Below are 21,678 nucleotides of genomic sequence, written 5' to 3' on the forward strand. Positions count from 1 at the left end.
CCCTATTTATTCTTCGATCATAAATATTAAGTTTTCATTGAATTGAACAAGTCTTTAACAACTTAAACCCTTAAAAGATTTTCTTTGTTATTTAACTTCAGAAGCCTCCAGTTGTTAAATAAACACAAGGATAAATAACAAAAAAAAAATTAAAAATGATATTAAACAAATTAGATCCTACATTGTACATTTTGTCCAATGAAAATTGAAGAAAGATGAATCCAACCCTCTCCAAAATAAAATTGTCATTGCAAAACAAAAAAAAAATGAAAAACAATAAGCAAAAGCTTATAATAACAATTCAAACCACAACTCTGGTAGTGAGATAAAGTTCAGCACACTGCAAAAACAAACACCGGAATCTACCACCATACAAATTTTGAAATTAAGAATAAAAAAGAAAGTAGCGAGAAACTTGAAATCCAGAAAACAAACAAATGCATAGAAAAATAAAAAACTAAGATGCGAAAAATAAGAAGAAAAAAGTGTGAACCTGAAAGCAGAAGAAGCGAAAGAGGATTTGATAGGAGCAAAAGAGAGAAATTGAGGTGAGGAAGGAAACCCTAGTGTGAGCTGTGTCTGTGCGTGTGACAATCTCAGATACGCCATACCACCTTCTCACTACCCACAACCACAAAATATGATTTTTGTTCTATGTGTTTTGTTATTTAGCTATGGAATATGTATATATATATTTATTTATTTTTTGATAGGAGAGTTAAAGTTCCAAAAACAAAATTTTATACTAACAATAAAATAAATAATCTCATGTAGTACCATGTTTGTTTTGCTGCATATTTTAAGTCATATTCATAGACAGGTATTGAATATTGATGAGTGGTTTGTGATTTATTTATGAAATGTAGTTAGAAATAGAAATAGATTAAGTCAGTGTTTAAATATATAGGTTGTAACTGTTGTGTAAAATTAAAATTTAAATCTTATTATTTATTATAATTTTTTTTAAAATTTTGTTTAACATTTTTAAAGTCTGATATAATATATTAATCTATTAAAAATTCATTTAAAATATTAATATTAATTAGGTCAATAAATTTAATTTTTAAAAATTAATAAAATTATTTTTAAAATATGATTTATTCAATATTATTAAAATTTAAATTTAAAAGAAATATAGGAGAAAAATTGAATCATGATTTGTTGAAGGCCAATTCGTAGCATGTATGTTGATGTATACTAATGCACATGTCTCATGCACATGTCGTATAAAAAATATTATTAATATTAATAATTTATTTTTGTTTTATAAATTTTATTTATTTATATTTTTAATAATATATATTAATTTTTATTATATTATATAAATAAATATGTTGACCTATCAAATCTAACAGATTTTTTTGTAAGTCTAAGTCTGACCATTTTATATAAATAGGTTTTTTTTAGAGGAAATTTTATATAAAGATTTTTTTATTTTAAATTTAATTTTTTTATTAAACAGCCTAAAGTCCTTGTTTAAGATTTGATGTATTTTCGTCCCTAAATGTAATGTATGATATTGTCCGCCAAAAATTTAGATTATACTAAAAAAATAGTTGGCACCAAAATACTATTATAGAGGATTTATTCCTAATACTTATATGATAAAAAAAATAAATAAAAAAAAAACTCAGAACTTAGAATAAAGAGAGATGCAAGAAAGAGAAGAGGCTCAAGTGTGTTTTTCTCCTTCAATAGAGAGTGTTAAACAAAGGAGATTGGACATCACACAAACTAAAAGGTAATTAAAACAATTAAAGAGTAATTAAGCACCAATAGTCTAAAAAAATAAAAATTATTAAAAAGATTTTATGAGTAGAAAATAAAAATCATTAAAAAGATTTTACAAGTAATGAATGTCTAAAGATGCTAAAATTGTTACTCTTATGTAACTTCTTTAAATAAAAAAAGTTAAGAAAAATTGTATCAGTCACATAGAAAAGACAAATCAACTAGTTTGCACTGCAACAAATCCATTAGACCCATGTACATACACACGAGTCTTCACTTTTGTTAACCTTTTTTATGTTTATAAAGGATGTGAGAAAGAGAAGAGAATAGTATTTTTCAGTTTGCTTTTTCCCATGGCAAAGAGTGCCATGTATAAGAGGTTGGATCACATGAATTAAAAGGCAATCAAAACATTTAAAGAGTAATTAAGTACCAATGACCAGAAAATATAAACCATTAAAAGAATTTTATGAGTAATGAATTTTTGAATATGATAAAATTGTTACTCTCTTGTAACCAATGCTTTAAAAATCAGACTCGTCATAAAAAAGGTCAAGTATTAGTAGATTAAGAAAGGTCAAGTATCAGTAAATTAGGAATTGAACAGGTAGGTCACTCATTAAGCTGTAAAAACAGGTTTTAATTAATTTTAAAAAAAAATATTCATGTCATATATATTTAATACCTATAAAGTTTATTAAATGCACAAGTTATCACTCTATGTCTCTATTTTTTAAGCTAAATAAATTAACTAATATAAAATCTGAACCGTATAATTACTTTAATATATGTGCCACTAGTAGATGTAGTAGAATTGGGATCTCCATTTCTTTTATAAAATTGAGAGGATATGAACGAAGTATAGCTATAATGATTAATGAAATTATATTAGGATCCTTACAGTCTTATGTTAATATTTAACATCATAAAGTAAGATATTAACAAATATAAATTTGATAAACTCTAAATTAATAATAATGATAAATCATACCTGGTGATGTTATTATTGTAATTCAGATGTAAAAAGAAATTTTCATATTATAACCTTTTATTAATCTTACATATATTTCTTTCTTTCTACATCATATATTAATTATACATATATTACTCTTTTCTTTTCATAAATATAAACTAACATGATAATCTTTATCTATCAACCTATAATATATATTTATAAATTTTAGGGAGGCAAAAAAACACTTTTAAAATGATTTTGATACATTTTTTAAAAATCTCCCTCTGCCCGAGTAGTACTCACATGAAATTCCAAGCAGTAGTGTTTAATGAGAGCATTAGGGAGTGTATTGATAAGATTTATTTTCTTTTAAGAGAAAGCTACATTTTGTCCACAAGCAAGACTCAAAGTAAATACATGTTAGAAAGAATACAAGGGGACAACCCCAAAACAATAATGCCCTTATTCTTATGCTCCCTCAAACCTAATTTAGAAAAAGTGGAAAGACAACTGTGAGAGTGAAAAACCACTCTCTTTACCTAAATACCAAAATCTCTTCTTAAGCAAACACGATGGGGGAGGGTAATGAATATTCATCATTACAATCGTACCAAATTTTCAACTCAACAGCACCACACATCTGCCGCAGTGTGTATTTTAGCAATTATTAACAGAGAAATGGGGCTTTAGAGTTCAGAATTATTTGGCGCACAATTGCTCGAGTTTCTCCAGCGTGACACTTTTGGGCCTTTCAAGTGGCATTCCAAGAGCCCGGTCCCATATCAACTGAAATCCACCGAAGAGAGATGTTAACCCAAGATAAGAAAAAGAGAAGTGTTAACAAGGAAAAATATGGGGCACGACAGACCTGAGGGCCAACTCCAATGCTCCTCGATACACCAAAGAGAACAGTATAATAGCTGTCCACAAATTTTAACAGAGCATCAGATTCATTCACCCTAAAAATAATTGAAAAATGAAAGCTATTTCATGTCAAAAAGGCGAGATATGCAACATACTTTTCCTCAGTTAGACCATAGTAGTTCAGTAGCACTCCACTGTGAGCATCAACATTAGGCCATGGATTTTTAACCTACACCGTTGAAAAATCAAATTTAAATGCATCATGAATAAATTACGAAGAGAGTAAGGAGTACATCGGTTTAACGTGTGTTCAAATTTAATGCGAGACTCTACATGAAAACATTATGTGACATATCATCTAGGTGCAAATCAGTAAAAACAAAAGTATAAAGCAAACAGAACCAAACTAGAATCTGAAGGGGCGGATCCAAATTCATATGTGATTGTGTAGGTAAAGAAATAGTGAATGCCCACCCTGAAAAAACCCAATACTTGCATCATAAAAACTACAAGACAAAGACAACTTAACAGAGCACATGCTGCATGGTTCTCTCCAATTTTCCCCCCTTCTGAATCTTTATCCACGTTTTTATTCCTTTGGAATTAAAATTAAAATTCTTTACAGATGAAACTCACCATGATTTGTGCAGATGATTGATGTCATCAAATTTAAAAAACTCTAGCAACTTAACATAGAAATAGAAATTCATTATTTAATGAAAAACCATAGTATCAGACTTTTCAACAAGTTACATGTCAAGGGAATATGTAGGTCCCATTAAACAGAGAGAACTCTAGTTATTTGCTGAGATCTATTTGAAGTTTACCCAATAATAAAGAGTGCACCAAATAGTATATTGCTAGCATTTCCCTATTGTAACATGCAGTTCCTATACCATCTTCCATTGTGTTTAATCCAATGTCGGTGCTAAACCTCAGAATCCGCTCTGTTTAATTCAATCCCTGTGCCCCAACCTTAAAATCCTATAATCTTAGTGGAAAAATGTTTTCATATTATACAGGAATTTGGCAGTACATTCATTAAGCATAGACCATTTTGAAAATAATAAAAAAATAAAAAATAAAAAAGGAGAGAGAGAGAGAGAGAAAAAACAAAGTTGAAAATAAATAATTCCATAGAAAGTATATTGAAAAAATAAAAACATAAACACTACCTTGCCCAACTTGGTAAGAATGGGAGGCACAACCTCTTTTATTTTAGACACCTGAAAGGGTCACAGTGGCATTAGATCATGAAGAAATTGAATTACAAGGTAGCTTTGGTTGTGTAGTAAGAAAGCATTCCAAAGCCAAAACAATCTTGGAATTAGGAAATAAGTGATTACCAGCTGGAAAAGTGGATCATTAGGCAAATGCTTTAAAGCAAACTCCCTCTGGCATGTGTATCTTGGATCTGTCTGTCGCAAAACCCCATGTCCATATCCAGGCACAACCTGCAAATCCAAAAAGTGCATTAAGCCAAAGCCTATTTTATCCGAGAAGCTGACAATGAGATTCTCTTAAAATCATTTGGTGCAAAGATACGCATATCATCACATGATAAAACCATTATGCTGCAGTAAAACATAATATATTTATACCTCCCTCATGTAATTTTCTCTAATTAGTAATTTCATATATTAGTCTTTTATTTTGAAAATCTACAAAAAAACTCTGTTTAATTTTCTAGTAGAAACTTCCCGTTAGAGAAGGCTTGTATTGTAAAGAAAGAAAATTTGTAGGGTGGGCATGTGTAGTGCGTGTCTAGATGCATAATGCCCTCCACCTAACAAATCATTGGGCATAACACATTGGACAAAATGACATGCTTTGCTCAATTTTTTTATCTCTCAAGTGTAATTCTCATCCACTGCTCTTCCATAACGAATTTCATTACTTAAGTTTAGACAAAACAAAAAACATAAGAATATTTAATTCATAACTAATTGAGCAAAACAAATAGGCTAAAGTAAAAAATAAAAGGCTACAAAAACTTCATCCAGCATCATAGATTCATATCAGTTATCACATTACCTGGCCACTACTCAATGTTTTATTAATGTAGTCAGTCAATTGTTCTGTACTAATGTTAGGAGTTCCAAACTCCGCAACAATTGATCTGATCCATCGTAGAACTTCCTGTAGCAACATAAAAGTGAACAAAACAATAAATATATGTATTTGCATAGTATCTGATTGCAAAACAGTTTTATTTACAAAAGAAAAATGGTTAAAATGTAGGTCTGAGTAAATATTATAGCCAAACATGATTTCTGAACAGAAAGATGAAATATGTCAAATTTTATATGATATAAACAGAAAACTGATAAAAAGGGAAAACCAAATAACCTGATTGGCCAAACCATGCAGGGGCCCAGCTAAACCATTCAAAGCAGCCGCAAATGCAAGGTAAGGATCTGATAGTGGACTAGCAACCTGAGGGGAACACACCATACAATACATTAAAAAAATAAATATAATAACAACACAGGCATTAACCAAAGAACGAGTGATATATATTAAAATAGATATAATAAAAATTACAACAGGATAAAATAAAGAGCTTGATTAAAGGAAGTAACTCACTAGGTGGGCTGTGTGCGAACTAACATTGCCACCTTCATGATCACTGCAAACAAAATTTAACAAAAATACCAAACATTAGAAATTGGGGTTGTTGGTAAATGGTAAATAAAAGAGAAATAAACAACTGATGATCACAGTATGTGCCACCATTAGCAATAAGCCAATAACTGGGGTCACTGGTGGTAAATTAGAGTAGACACATACAACCATCATGATCATAGTACATGCCATCAGTACTCATTAGCAAACCTGTGGATGGAAATATACAGCCTCATAAACTCCAGCATTTCCGGATCATCAAACCCTAACATGTGAGCATAGTTTGCACCATAATCCAAAGAATCATCCAACGGTATGATTTTCCCATCCTTGTATTTCCTTTAAAACAGGATAACAAGTTAATCCAAATGTAAGAAGATAGTAGAAATCTGTCAAACACTTCTGATCACTGCCATCATACACACATACACACATATATATGTGTGTGTGTGTGTGTATAACATGTCATTGTACGCTAAATGTGCAAGTTTAATTAGGATGATATGCTTTACATACCGTCGATAAATATAAGCAGCAATGGCTGGCAAACGAGCAATTAAATTCAAGCTATCCTCATAAGTTGGCTCCCAATACCTAAATCCAAGCAGCAAACCAGCTACAGTAACATATAAGGTTGCAGATAACACAAACACCGTTTAGAAATTTACCTTGCCTTAGCTATCCCACCCTCATATGCCTTCTGAAACTCACTCTGCACCTGAAAGTGTAATGAATTGATTGTGAATCATTTGTTGCTATTTACAAGACCATGAATGATATAACTGACAGGCAATCAAATTAATTTACTGAGTTTCGGGCCAAATCTGAGAAAGGGTGATGAGAAATAAGTATTGAGGAAATGAGATTAAGGGCTTTTTAAACCAGTAAAGTGGGAATGTAATAGGTGGAACATCCTCTGATCTGTCTGGCTCAGCAATGAACAAATGAGCACTCACTGTGTCTAAAGAGGAATGGATTGAGGAAAACCTATAATGCCCTGGATACAGGATTTGTGTTCCGCTTTTTAACAGATCCATGCAAACTGGATTTATGAAACAAAAGGCTTTAATATTCTGATTCTTGACTTAACATATTTTATTGAGCTGTTTAGTCATAGTCTCTGAGATGTTAAAGGTAGCAGACCACTTTAGCCATTTCTAGATGGTACTAAAAGGATCAAGGCTCATAGCAAAGTAATATAGACTCCATTTTGGTGTGAATCGTTTACAGAGTAGGATAAGTGGATAGGAACATCTATTCTGTTGTAATATCCGAGCACAAAATGGAATTTACACCCCACCTACATTGATTCAGATTTCCCTCCCTTTAGAAAGCCTTCTACTTAATTGTAGGCATCATCCCAGCACATTGAATATACCTAAGTCAGATGTTACTGCTTTATTTTATTGATTTAGTAATTTTTTTAGTTCATGTAACTAGATCCCAAGCACCATGATCATTGGTAACAACATATTGTAAACTAAATACGTTTTCATCCTCCTTTTCATTTTGGAAAAAAGGAAGAATCTAAATCTAGATGGATATTGAGAGTATGATTAGATTAGATTCCTATTAAATATTATTATATGATTGATAGAATAAGTTTTCAGTGTTACTATTCAAATGTGTTGAATGCTTTAGATTATAATCTCAACAAAATAAATAGGTTTTTTGATGATGAACAAAATTTTGGAGCTGATTAAAAGCTAATAGTTTACTTTTGAGTTAACTTATGTTTTTCCATTGTATTCACACCAATTAATTAATTTAAATTTAAAAACAAAGCCAACTGGGAGAAAATGAGAAAGAAATTTTTTCTGTGCTCGAGTGTGTATCTCCACCCAGCATAGTATAGGAACTTAGAAAAATAAACATTAAAAAAGCTCTTATCTTCTAAAATATTCCTATTTACAACACCAACTACTGTAACTAATATAATACCCTTTTTTAAAAATTTATTATAAAAATTATTCTTAGACAAGCATAACAAAATAAATTATCTTAAAACCACTTTTCACCCAAATACCCAAACATAACATATTTCATATAATTGATCTTACCAATAGTCAATTATATCTATAATTGATTACTTAAATAATCTATTTTTCATAACAAATCCAAACACACACTAAGAGTAGAAAGAAACAATATACAAAGAAAATAGCAAAAGAGGGGAAAAAACACTGTAAAACCAAGTATTGGAAAAAACTCAAGTCTTGTCTATCCTAAATCATTAAAAATGGTCATCCACTATTTATTCACATATCAAATTCAATAGTATTAGACGTGGAGGGGTGTATTGAGAAAAACCCAAGTTCCACAATGATTAAGGATAAGGCAATTAAAGAATTTTTAAATGGGAGACAATCCTCACCTTACAAATCGGTTTTGTAATATTGAGTTAGGCCTATAATCCCCCACTATTCTGAGATTGAATTAGGGTTATCCTAGATCTCCTAAAAGGAACACCCACCATTTTATACACGCACTAGGTCCAATAGTCTTAGGTGTGTGAGGGGGTATATTAGAAAAAACTCAAGTCCAACCTACCCTTGATCATTAAAAAAGGTCATTCATTATTAATCCATGCATCAAGCCCAATAATGTTGGACATGAGAAAATATATTGGGAAAAATTCAAATCTCACATCGACCAGAGATAAGACAATCAAAGGGTTTATAAATAGGAGGCAACCCTCACCTTACAAGCTGATTTTGTAGGTTGGTTTAAACTCACAACCCACTATTCTAAGACTCAATAACTATATATTTGGCCTATAATTACAAAAGCATATTTCCATTTTTCTTCTTTTGCAACTGCAACCCAGTTAATTCTCTTTCTTTAATCTCTTTCTTCTATTTAGAAACCAAGCAAGAGCTGCCAAATCAGTCTTTCATATAATGTAATAATATGCAAAAAAAAAATAACAACAAATGCTGATACTAAGCAACTAGACCACAGAAACTACATGCATCCATAACTGATTTAATTATATTCTAAAGACATGCCTAGACCCAATATTTTATGATAACCTTCAATTACTTAAACTTTTGCAATACACACAACATATTTCGCACCAGCATTCCTCCAGATCATATCATCTCAGATGTGGGAAGGAAATGAAAGAAGCAAGTAATCATATATGGTCCTTTGAAGATTATAGCAGCACAGGCATGTGTTTGCTAAGATTGGACCTCAGAGATAATTAGTTTCCAAGTCAAATATGGTTTACAGTTATCAATTGATTACCATCTCTATTTTCTGCTTTTTTCTGAGCTAAAATTTGATCCATTGTCACCATCATTAATCTTTATAAAATAACTTACTCTTGAGTCTTGATACTATTAAAGTATTATCAAATAAATATGATCAACTAACCAATCTAATTACAGAAGATAAATTAATGCTAAAATACAGAGAGAAAAACTATATAAATTAAAAGTTCATGAAAGGAATCTGCTACTCAACCTGAAGGGCCATGACACCAGTTGTGAATTGAGTCATTGGATGAGCCGAAACAGGCAATGCATCAATTGCTTTATAAGCATATTCTGCAATAAAAAGTGATAATAAGAAAAAAGTCCAAATCAGATTCAAGTGCATCAGAATCAAGCTATAGCAACAATTATGTTTAAAACTTCTATACACACCATGCACAACATTTGAGCAAGAGCAAGAACAAGAGCAAAGAGTGAATGTTGACAACACAGACAAAATGCAATAAATCATGTAAGTATCTTTAAGCAACAACCACTTACATGCAGATGTGCAATTCCTCAACAAGAATCATACATATAAATAAGAACAATTGAGATGCAACATGCAAGCCATACAGTTCTTTGCAACAATGATTCTTAACAAAACACGAGCTACCATGAGACTAGAAGTTATAATCATATATCTATTGTCTTGAATATTGTCATGCACTATTTATATTGTGTCAATTCACTTTTATGAGTCAGTACATTAAATTGCAATGAGCAACACATTGCTTAAGGTATGACATCAAAAGAGACAGAACCTGGGATAGTTGCACGACTGCGCAATTCCTGGGCTAACGAGTCTACTTGCTCTTTGTTTGGTATCTGTGACAAAGTGTGTAAATCAAAGATTATACAAACAAAATCTAAACCGAGTGCAGATATTAAAACACCTTCATACAAGGATTGTGTCATATTGTATTACAACTTACAAGTAAGAAAAGTTCAAAACAATTAATTAAACTTGATTTTCTACAACTATTGCATACCTTTCCTGTCAATAGAAGCCACAGTACAGCCTCAGGCAAAGGCTCCCCACCAGGAAAAGCACCTGGAAGCTTTTTCTGACATTCAGGAATTGACATGCCCCTAAAGCGAATTCCCTGTAAGACATAACATGCTGATCTCAGAGATCCATTCAGTAAAAATTAACAAACAGATGAGATGCTACATCAGAAGTTTTATCAGTTAATCAAAATAGTTATAAGCAAGTGTTAACTCACTTTAATAATTCACAGATATATGAAGAATGAAGATTGAGTTAATTTAGATATATACCTCATCTGGGTCAACAGCTGAGCCTAGCCATACTAAAGCTGTCATTCCTCTCATTCCACCAAGTACCTTTAAATTGTGACAAAAGGTGCTCAAAAAATAAGTTAAATCAGAAGCTTATTGAAAAGAAAAGTGGACAGCTTTTGGTAACTGGAAAAGATGTACATCTACAAAAAAGATAAAGTAATTACCATATCAACAGTGATTTTTCCCAACTCAACACTTCCATGTTCTTTCTTCAGCTTCTTAACACGTTCCTACAAGCAGGTTTTACGTATAGATTAAAAATACATATACCACAATTTTTATAAGTATTAATTAAAGATTTTCAAGTTACAAGCTAAGGATGAAGAAGCAATGAAATGAAGGGAACATTGTTTAAGAACCAATCATCACAGAGAATTATAAAGGATATGGTGTTCCCCAAGAATTTCAGACTCATAATAGTATGTGCAAAGCACAAATAACTACAACTCAATTGTGCTTTGCGCATTGCAAGTTGAGCACAAACCAAGAATTTAATTCACATTACTTATCACTCACTATGCCCAATTATATACTAAACCAAGAATACAACAATCAAGCCAACACTCCGTATGAACATCACAAAACTATCCCACACTTGAACGAAAGGCAGACACAAAAACTCACAATAAACCCTGAAAAACATGGATTACAAATTAATGCAACCAACATAAACGGTATCACTACGGAAGCTTAAAAACTTGCAGACTGGCAAACCTGATACTCTGGAACCAATTCCTTCAACTCAGAAAAAAGATCCTGCAAAACAGAAAAATAACCCACTTCAACAAAAATAAAAAAAATATATAAATAAATAAATACAAAGTCCTATATATACAACCAACTTCACGCAATAAAAAAAAATCAATTAGTTTCAGATATCCTCCAAAGTCCAACCGAGACAAACTAATCTCTACAAATTAGAACATCCAATTCCAAACTTCACCACAATAACAGCCATAGCAGCACCGTCCTCAGTTAAAACATAGCATCTAATAACATTCACTGAACACTTTCATCAAGCACCAAATTCGCAATGATAAGGATAGAGCAAGTGCATACAGTGTTACCGGAGCTCGAAGTTTGTAGCCATCTAACTGAATTCGCAAGATTAGATTGTTGACCCTGTCATAAAAAATAAATCAATATCAGCAAGTTACACAAACAAATGCTCAAACTCAAATTAAATAATTGGCGTTGTTGCGAGTTACCACACGAGAGCGAAGGCGAGAAAGCGCGGAAACGCTTCTGAAGAACGCCATTTGCACCAACGCAACAACCTGTATCAGCTTGTCAGCGTTAGCGAGTGAAAATTCGGATCGTGAATCGGAGCAATGAGAGCGACGAGGAATGAGGAAGGAAATGGGAACGAAGTAGTTAGGGTTTGGAAACGAAAGAAGAGCTTACCGGTAAAAGGTCAACGAAATGGAGAAGAAAGATCGCGGATCGAGAAAATTTGGGAGTTGAAGGGTTTTTATAAAGAGAATGATGCTGCAATGAAGAGTGGTTTTTCTTGGGCGTGAAAGCAGGTGTTTAGACTTAGACCCAAACACTTGTCACTTGCAATGTTTTTCGTTAATAAGTCTTAAGACAGTGATGGTAACCACAAAGATCAACTTTGGCTTTTTTTTTTTTTTTTTTTTATTTAATTTTAATAATCAATATTTTTTTTTAATAATTAATTCATATTAAAATGAGTGAAAAAAAATCTTAGAACCAGCTATCACACCTTTTGAGGTGTCTCCAACGTAACTGAGATTAATCACTGTTATCGACGATAGATATTCTAAGGACGAAAAAAAAAAAAAAAAAAACTATAACTCACTAAAAAAATTATCTTGCACACATCATGTAATATATGTCATTAAACATTATTTTTATAAATATTATAAATATAATATATATTATTAAATTTTATTTAAAATTATTATTAAATTATGTATAAATATATATCAAATAGATTTATATATACATATTATATCTATTATAATACGTTTTATATCTTATTATATATAATTTCATGTAAGTAATAATTATTTACAAAATAAAATAATTAAATCTTAAAAGTGTGATACGATGATTTTACTTTTAATTGAATAATCATTCGCAAGATTATATCTGTAAATTTAAATGTTAAAAAGAAATATGATTTCATAAAGTTAGTATGAAACATAAATAAACATAACTTTTGTCATTTTAATTTTTTTTTAAATATAATGTTCATAAAATAAAATATAAATTTCCTTCTTTGTACCATTAATTAGATATTTAACTAATAATGTCATAATTTAATTTATTTAACTTTATTTTGTTGTATATTATTTCATATAATTTATTATGAAACATTATAAATAATAAAAAAAACAACTTTATCTATATAAGTATTTTTGGCAATTTTTCAAACCTTTATAATAAAGTTGATTGATTATTGTCACTCAACTTTCCAAGTGAACTAAACCTACTATACTTTTAATCTAAACAACTTTCTTGTTTGTAGTTTTAGAAAATTCTTAAAAAGGCATCCATGATCTATATTATAAATTGATTGAGAAAAAAGTATTTGTGGTAAATTGCATATTAGATTTCAGTGATTTTTTTTAAATTTATATATAAGATGTTATCAATGAACCTCTTACTTTTTTTTTTGTAAAGTTTTTTTTTTATAAATGATTCTCTTACTTTCTAATATTTATGGAATACAATGAAAGTGATTCTAATTTTTTAATTGAACTAAGAATATTCGTCCATCAATTTAATCATAAAATAATTCATTCTGAGAGATAAAAATTTTCAAAGTGTTATTGTTCTAACAAAATATTTTTCATACATTTTATCGGAATCTCTACAACGTATTTGAGGAACTAACTAGCTACCTATGAATTACACTAAACTTGTTGGAATTAATTTATTAAAATTTAATGCTTAACAAGACAGTTTTGTTTAAAATTATAAAACAAAAAGTTATAAAAAAAATATTTTTTAAAAGTAATTTTTTAAGAAATAAATAAAAATTGTTTCTTTAAATAAAAAAACAAAAAATTGTTTTTCTTTTGATAAACAGTTTAAGAAAACATATAAAAAAAAAGTAACAAAAAATTACTTATTAAGAAACCATTGTTTAAAAGAAAAATGTTTAAACAAAGCGAACTACCAACAGTTTGATTTATAATTTTTTATGTCAAAAATAATAATTTATCAAATATGATAAAATTTAAAATACTATATTATTTACATGTATATAATTATGATATGATATTTCATCTTCCTGATTAATTTCTTTACTTCTTCTTGACAAAAACTGTATTCTTACATAATGTGTAAGAAAAATGATAGGGTTTTGTAGATTATTCAAAAATAAACAACCAAATAATATTCTTTAACACAGATTTATCTCATGAAGAAAAACTCAGTCAAAAAAACATGGCTGCATGTTTGGTTCTAGTGCTTAGACCTCAATTTTCTTTCAAAGTTCCAAAAAGATGGCAAGTGTAAAATAAGAAGGTTAGTTAGGTCACGCGGAACTCGACATCGGGTTTTGACCTGTCTAAAATTGTTGGCTCCTAACACAAAAGTCACACGTGCCTGAAAATTACTAAAATAATAAATAAAAAATACAATTTTTTTTTTAATTTCTTTTTGGTGTAAATTGTGTTCTTGTTATACTTTTAAAAATGTTTAATCATTTGCATAGATTTTAATAATCATGTTTTAATGTTATTATTGTGTATATGTTCTTTCGCGAAATTAAGTTGTATTTTTTTTTATTTATAAGATGATAGACAACGTATGAAGATACTCCATAACTACTGCTTCATAGAGAATCAATTACATATTAAACTTTTTTGGATTAAATACTATTACTTACTTTTTTTTATGGACAGTGAAAATTATAATAAATGTTTAATATGACTAAAGATTTAATTACTTGTTAAATTGGACGTAGAAAAATATGTCGACTAGGCTGAACACCCGAACTGTAAAATAATTAGATCGAATACCCGAGCCCACCGACCACACATAAACGAGTAAAACGCGTCGGTGTGGTCGGCCAAGCTCAGCGCCTCTGCCAGGCTGATTATGGAGAGCTTAATTAACATAACGCATCGGATTAGTCCCCTAATTTTTTGGGGCCCAATCCTTAATCACGGCCTAATACGAACACCTATAAATAGAGCCCCAACGAGGTATGTAACTAACTTTGAACTACCGCATTTATTACGTCGAGCACTAACTTGAGCGTCGGAGTGTCTTTGCAGGCACCCCCCACCTCGTTTCGGACTACTCGGATTCGGACAAGAAGACCATAACCAGAGACCCGACCCGCTTTGCTAAGATAATTGAAGTGTGTGTCCTAACACAGGAACATTTGGCGCCCACCGTGGGGCCGAAGAGACGTTTCAGCCCCTTTTAAACTCTACGACTGAGACCGAGACATGGTAGTTACGCGCAAAGGACAATCAACAACGACTCAACCAATTCCCAACCCCTGAAAGTAATCTCGTCATGACCAACCAAGAACGTTACCCGTACGGAATGCCTCAGACCCAGCCGGAACCCGTGATACAAGAGACCCAGCCGGACACCAATCGAGCTTAGCCCAACCTCCAAGATGACATGCGCGCACTGCGCGAAGAAATGGTCGCCATCCGAAGACAAAGGGAGGCCGATGCCTGAGAGCTTGCCGAGCTGCGTAGACAAAATGCCGAGCTCAGGAGTCTAAACCAAACATACGTGCCGTCAACTCCCACTCTCCAAGAGGAGTCGGCATACCATGCCCCAACCGATCATGTGACCCGAACGCCAGTCACATCTCTAACGGGTAACAAGGCCGACGCCAGCGTTCACTCCTTAAGACACCCATTTTCACGAAGGATAATGGAAGCAACCCTACTAGATCATTGGAAGAGTCTTCCAATCGAAAAGTATGACGGATCTACCGACCCTGAAGAACACCTGAACGTATTTTTGACGCAAGAGACTCTCTCCACCCAAGACGATTCGGCTTTGTGCCGAATATTCCCTACATCGCTAAAAGGAAGAGCCCTGAGCTGGTTCACGAGATTGTCGAGCTCTTCCATCGACTCGTTCAACGAGCTGTCATCCCAATTTACTCTCTAATTCGCGACGAGCAAACCGTATAAGACGACCTCGTTAGCACTAGCGGGGGTTCATCAAGAAAAGAAAGAAAGCCTGAGGAGCTTTATGGACCGATTTAACAAAATTGCAATGGAGATTGGTGATCTTAACCCCGCCGTGGCGTTAGACCGGCTGAGCACTGCACTCAGACTAGGGTCATTCGTGAACAGCTTGTGTAAGAAGCCACCCATCGACATGAACGACCTCCGACGCCGGGCTGAAAATTACATGCAAATGGAAGAACTAGCAGAAACTCGGAACCAAGCCAGGGCCGAGGAAAACTATAACCGAAAGGAATCCGGCCGAGAACCAATGAAAAAGCCGAATGCCGAACCCTCAAATACTCGACCCCCGAGGGGACCGCGCTATACAGCGTATACCCCCCTCAATGCAAGTAGGGCAAAGGTGATGGAGCAGGCCCTCACATCGAAGATCCTTACAATGCCGAAAAGGGCGAACACACCCCCTAGAGCCGACAAAGCCAAGACGTGCCGATTCCACCGAAACAGGGGACACTCGACAAAAGAATGCTAAGTGCTGAAAGACAAATTGAAGGACCTTATCAAGCAGGGTCATCTCAGAAGCTTTGTCACCCCTCAAGCCTACCAGTCAAGAGAGAGAGAGCACCAATCTCGTGACGCTCGTCAATCGAGAGACCGACGTCACCGATCCCGATCTGCTGAGAGGCAGGATCGGACGAGGCATCCCAGAGAAGATAGCAACCGACCATGGAAGGTGATCAACACAATTTCCGGAGGTTTCGCCGGGGGCGGATCCACCTCTTCTGCATGAAAGTGACACCTTCGTGCTGTCCGATCAGTTAATAATGTGAATCAGCCCAAACTGCCGAGAATGCCGCCCATAACCTTCTCCGACCGGGATTTTCGTGGGATCGATCCCGTCCAAGACGACCCCATGGTGATTTCGGTCGAAATGCACAACTGCATTGTAAAGAAAACACTAGTTGATCAGGGGAGCTTAGCCGACATATTATATTGGAACACTTTCGTGCAGTTGGAAATCCCGGAAGAAAGTCTTGAACCGTATCATGAGCCGCTAGTAGGATTTTCCGGCGAAAGGGTGATGACGAGAGGTGATGGAACTAGTTGAAGTAGATTGATGTTTCTTCAAGAGTTCCATGCTAAGGACCGAAATGCCTTGAGGTTTACTCCTTAAGAACTCTGGATTCACCTTTGAAGAAGCTTCAAAGGAGGAGAAGTTCATGAAGAGGTTCGGCCACTTCCTAAATCTTGTGAAGGAAGCTTGAGGAACCAAGCAAAGTTTGAAGAACTTTGCTAGAAACCTAGAGAGAATTGTTCTCACGGTTTTGATGACTCTTGATTGAGAGAAAATTCAGAGGTTTATTTCTCATAAATGTCAAAAGTGAGTACAAGTGTAGGAAAAACAAATATATAGGGGAGGGTAGCTTGTAGGAGAAGTTATCCTTAACCATGGTTCACTAGGAACCATGGTATGGTTAACTTAAACTCCCACGGTTTAGCTAGCTTGTAGGAGAAGCTAATCCTTGACCATGGTTCAATTAAGAACCATGGTAAGGTAAGCTAACCTTGCTTGAGTTTAGAAGCTTGCAAGACAAGCTTCAAACTCAAGAAGGAATGCTTGAGAAATTCGGCCAAAGGAGAAGGAATAAGCTAGGCGGCCCTTGGTTCAAATGCTCCATGAATTAATTTTGAAAATCTTTGATTTGGTTTAGTTAGGTTCATCATTTGATGATAAAACCTAGCTAAATCAAATCTATGAAAAATTAGGAGCAAAATGAGTCCAATATGCAAAATTTTGCCTAGGCCCAACTCAGGCCCAATTTCTAAGCACACCCTCAAACATTGCTAAATGTCACCCCCTTTTCCCTACTGAAAAAATATAAAATGAATGTATCATCTAGGGAGGTTAAATGGAGTTAAACTCTCCAAGTAACCCACCCTAAAAACATTATACAATCACTAATAAAAGCAAGTAAAGTGCCTCACAAATACAAAGGCAAAAATAACCTATACAAAAGACTATGCATAAACTGTACAATATAAACAAATAGAACTAAGGCCTTCTCTTCATGATAGAGCATTCCAAGTGAAGATTATCTTGGGCCTGACAAGCCCATTAGTCTTCTCAAGATCCAGCTCTTCCTGTATCTTCCTAGCCATAGCTCTGGTCACTGGGCCCTTGGCCCATGGTCTATCATCCCCTCCTTCTTGAGAAGGATTTGTCCTCAAATCTGTAGGTTCATCTTCCTCATCATAGCCTGTAAAGGGAATAAGATCACTCACATTAAAAGTGTTACTCACTCCATAATCACTGGGAAGATCTAACCTATAAGCATTATCATTTATTCTTTGGAGGACTTGGAAGGGACCATCTCCTCTTGGGTTGAGTTTAGACTTCCTTTGAGAAGGAAACCTTTCCTTTCTCAAATGAAGCCAAACCCAATCCCCTTCCTCAAAGATGAGGGTTTTCTTTCCCTTGCTTCTCTCTAAAGCAGTTCTCTCATTTTGTTGTTGTATATGAGTTTTAACCTTCTCATGTAATTTCTTAATAAAGTCAGCCCTAGATACCCCTTCTTTATGAAAGTAATGAGAAGAATCTGGTAGAGGTATTAGGTCTAAAGGAGTGAGAGGGTTAAAACCATACACAACCTCAAAAGGTGAGATTTTGGTAGTCTTATGGACTACCCTCTATAAGCAAATTCAATGTGGGGCAAGTACTCATCCCAAGACTTATGGTTACCCTTAAGGACTGCCCTTAACATTGTAGATAGGGATCTATTAAGTACTTTTGTTTGCCCATCAGTCTATGGGTGACAAGTAGTAGAGAAAAGCAATTTAGTTTCTAGCCTACTCCAAAGAGTTTTCCAGAAATGGCTAAGGAACTTAGTATCCCTATCTGAAACAATGGTTTTGGGTAGACCATGAAGTCTAACCACTTCCTTGAAAAAAAGTCTTGCAATGTTACTTGCATCATCTATTTTGTGGCAGGGTATAAAGTGGGCCATTTTACTAAATCTGTCCACTACCACAAAAATAGAATCCATGCCTCTCTGGGTCTTGGGCAAGCCCAAAATAAAGTCCATACTGATATCAACCCATAGAGAGTTAGCAACAGGCAAGGGTGTATAGATGCCATGAGGCATTACTTTAGACTTTGCTTGTAAACAAGCTATACATCTAGAGCAAAACCTCTCAACATCCCTTCTCATATGGGGCCAAAAGAATTTTTCTTTTAAAAAGCTTAGAGTCTTTTCAACTCCAAAGTGCCCCATGAGACCACCCTCATGACTTTCTTTAACAAGGAGTTTTCTTATAGATCCTTGGGGTATACAAATTCTTCCTTCTTTATATAAGTACCCCTCAGAAATATAGAAATCTCCTTGAGGCTTTGCTAAGCATTGGGTATAATTTTCCTTAAATTCGAGATCATTAGTGTACAACTCCTTAATGTGATTAAATCCCAAGATTTGAGATCCAAGGGAGACTAACAAAGTATGTCTCCTAGAAAGGGCATCAGCCACCACGTTATTTTTCCCTTTCTTGTATTTAATCACATATGGGAATTGTTCTAAGAACTCTACCCACTTAGCATGTCTTTTATTTAATTTTCCTAGACCCTTCAAGTATTTAAGTGACTCATGGTCACTATGAATGACAAACTCTTTGGGAATAAGGTAGTGTTCCCAAATTTGAAGGGCCCTAACCAAAACATAGAGCTCTTTGTCATAGGTAGGGTAGTTAAGAGAGGCACCCTTGAGTTTTTCACTAAAATATGCAATGGGATGCCCACCCTGTAACAAAACCGCCCCTATGCCAACTCCAGAGGCATCACATTCTAACTCAAAAGTTTTTGAAAAATCTGGTAGAGCTAGAAGTGGTGCATGGGTAAGCTTATGCTTTAAGGTTGTGAAAGCATTTTCTTGTTTCTCTCCCCGTATAAATTCCACATTTTTCTTGACTAGGTCATTTAATGGGGAGGCTAGTGTGGAGAAGTTAGGAACAAACCTCCTATAGAAGCTTGCCAAACCATGGAAGCTCTTAATATCTCCAACACTTTTAGGAGTGGGCCATTCTTGGATGGCCTTGATTTTCTCGGGGTCCACATGAACCCTTTTTTTGCTAATGATAAAACCTAAGAAAACAACACTATCTACACAAAAAGTACATTTTTCTAGGTTACCAAAAAGTTGATTTTTCCTAAGAATGTCAAATACTTGCCTTAAGTGTCCTATGTGATCACTTAGGCACCTACTATATATGAGAATATCATCAAAATAAACTACTACAAATCTACCTATACAATCCCTTAGAACATGATTCATTAGACGCATAAAGGTGCTAGGAGCATCGGTGAGTCCAAAAGGCATCACCAACCATTCATACAATCCAAACTTGGTCTTGAAAGCGGTTTTCCATTCATCACCTTCTTTAATTCTTATTTGATTATAACCACTTTTAAGATCAACTTTGGAAAATATGATGGCTCCATGAAGTTCATCTAACATATCATCAAGTCTAGGGATAGGATGCCTATATTTCACAGTGATGTTGTTGATGGCTCTACTATCACAACACATTCTCCACTTGCCATCCTTCTTGGGAACCAACAACACTGGAACAACACAAGGACTTAAGCTCTATCGAACCCAGCCCTTCTCCAACAACTCTTGGACCTGAGACTCAATTTCTTTTGTTTCTTGGGGGTTGGTCCTATAGGCAGGCCTATTAGGTAGGCTAGCCCCAGACACCAAATCAATTTGATGCTCTATTCCTCTAGAAGGAGGAAGGCCCATTGGACCCTCGGGAGGAAATAGATCATTAAATTCTTTTAAAAGTGTTTTTACCCCTTTAGGTAAAGTCTCATGCCCACTAGATGTGGCAGTGCAAGAAAGAGTTCCTTTACAGAGAAGGATATAAAAGGGTTGTTGAATCAAGAGGGTTTGTTTGGAAATTGCATTCTCTTGAGTAACAACCTCTAGGGAGGGAACTCCTTTCTCCCTAGATTCCTCTCTATCCTTAGTTTTCACGGACTTTTTTTTTCTTTTTTTTCCTCTTTTTTTTTAAATCTTTTTTCTCTATCTCTTTTGAGTTTCATTTGTGCTTGATCCTCAGCCACCTGTTGAGGAGTAAGAGGATAAAGCACAAATTTCTTTTCTTTATGTGTAAAGGTAATCTCGTTAGTAAGGCCATTATGCATGGTTTTCTTATCAAATTACCATGGCCTTCCTAATAAGATGTGACAAGCTTCCATTGGTACTACATCACATAGCACCTCATCTTCATAGTTCCCAATAGAAAGCTTGACCTTTACTTGTTGGTTAACTGCTAGGTCACCATCCTCATTAATCCAATGGAGTTGATAAGGTTTAGGATGGGGACTAGTAGTTAATCCCAACTTTTCAATCAGCCTAGTGCTACAACAGTTGCACCATGAACCACTATCAACAATGAGAGAACATGCATTGTTTGAAACTTTGCATCTAGTGTGAAAGATGTTCTCCCTTTGTGATAGATTATCACTAGGTTGATTGTTAAGGAGTCTCCTAATCATTAAGAGCTCTCCTTCATAAGGAAAAGTAGACTCTACACCTTCTTCTTGCTCACTTGCTTCTTCCTCACTATTACTAGAGGAAGTAGTAGCCTCATCTTGGCTACTATAAATGTCATGCCCCCTCATGATCATGACTTTCTTTGTGGGGCATTGGGAGGCAATGTGGCCTCTCCCTAAACATTTAAAGCATTTAATATCACTAGTCCTAAAACTAGTGTGTGTAGTGTCCTTTCCCTTTCCTTTGTCTTTTTCTGT

At 34.1% G+C, this 21,678-nt stretch overlaps 1 protein-coding gene across 1 annotated transcript; it reads right to left on the reverse strand.

The window, feature by feature from the left end:
* Positions 1-3,023: 3,023 nt before the first annotated feature.
* Positions 3,024-12,300, reverse strand: ATCS (Citrate synthase family protein). The gene is made up of 20 exons (XM_020368503.3): positions 12,142-12,300; positions 11,946-12,014; positions 11,797-11,859; positions 11,452-11,493; positions 10,902-10,967; positions 10,714-10,779; positions 10,425-10,538; positions 10,197-10,260; positions 9,644-9,726; positions 6,844-6,893; positions 6,692-6,769; positions 6,386-6,514; positions 6,137-6,179; positions 5,900-5,986; positions 5,585-5,689; positions 4,897-5,004; positions 4,726-4,776; positions 3,706-3,779; positions 3,555-3,606; positions 3,024-3,472 (listed from the first exon to the last, which is right to left on the reverse strand). Exons 2-20 carry the CDS (start codon positions 11,994-11,996, stop codon positions 3,386-3,388), a joined length of 1,413 nt encoding a protein of 470 aa, XP_020224092.1. The 5' UTR covers positions 11,997-12,014; positions 12,142-12,300; the 3' UTR covers positions 3,024-3,385.
* Between the last annotated feature and the right edge of the window lie 9,378 nt (positions 12,301-21,678).

Source organism: Cajanus cajan, chromosome 10 (genome assembly GCF_000230855.2).
Source record: "Cajanus cajan strain Asha chromosome 10, NIPB_CcT2T_4, whole genome shotgun sequence".
Taxonomy (NCBI): domain Eukaryota; kingdom Viridiplantae; phylum Streptophyta; class Magnoliopsida; order Fabales; family Fabaceae; genus Cajanus; species Cajanus cajan.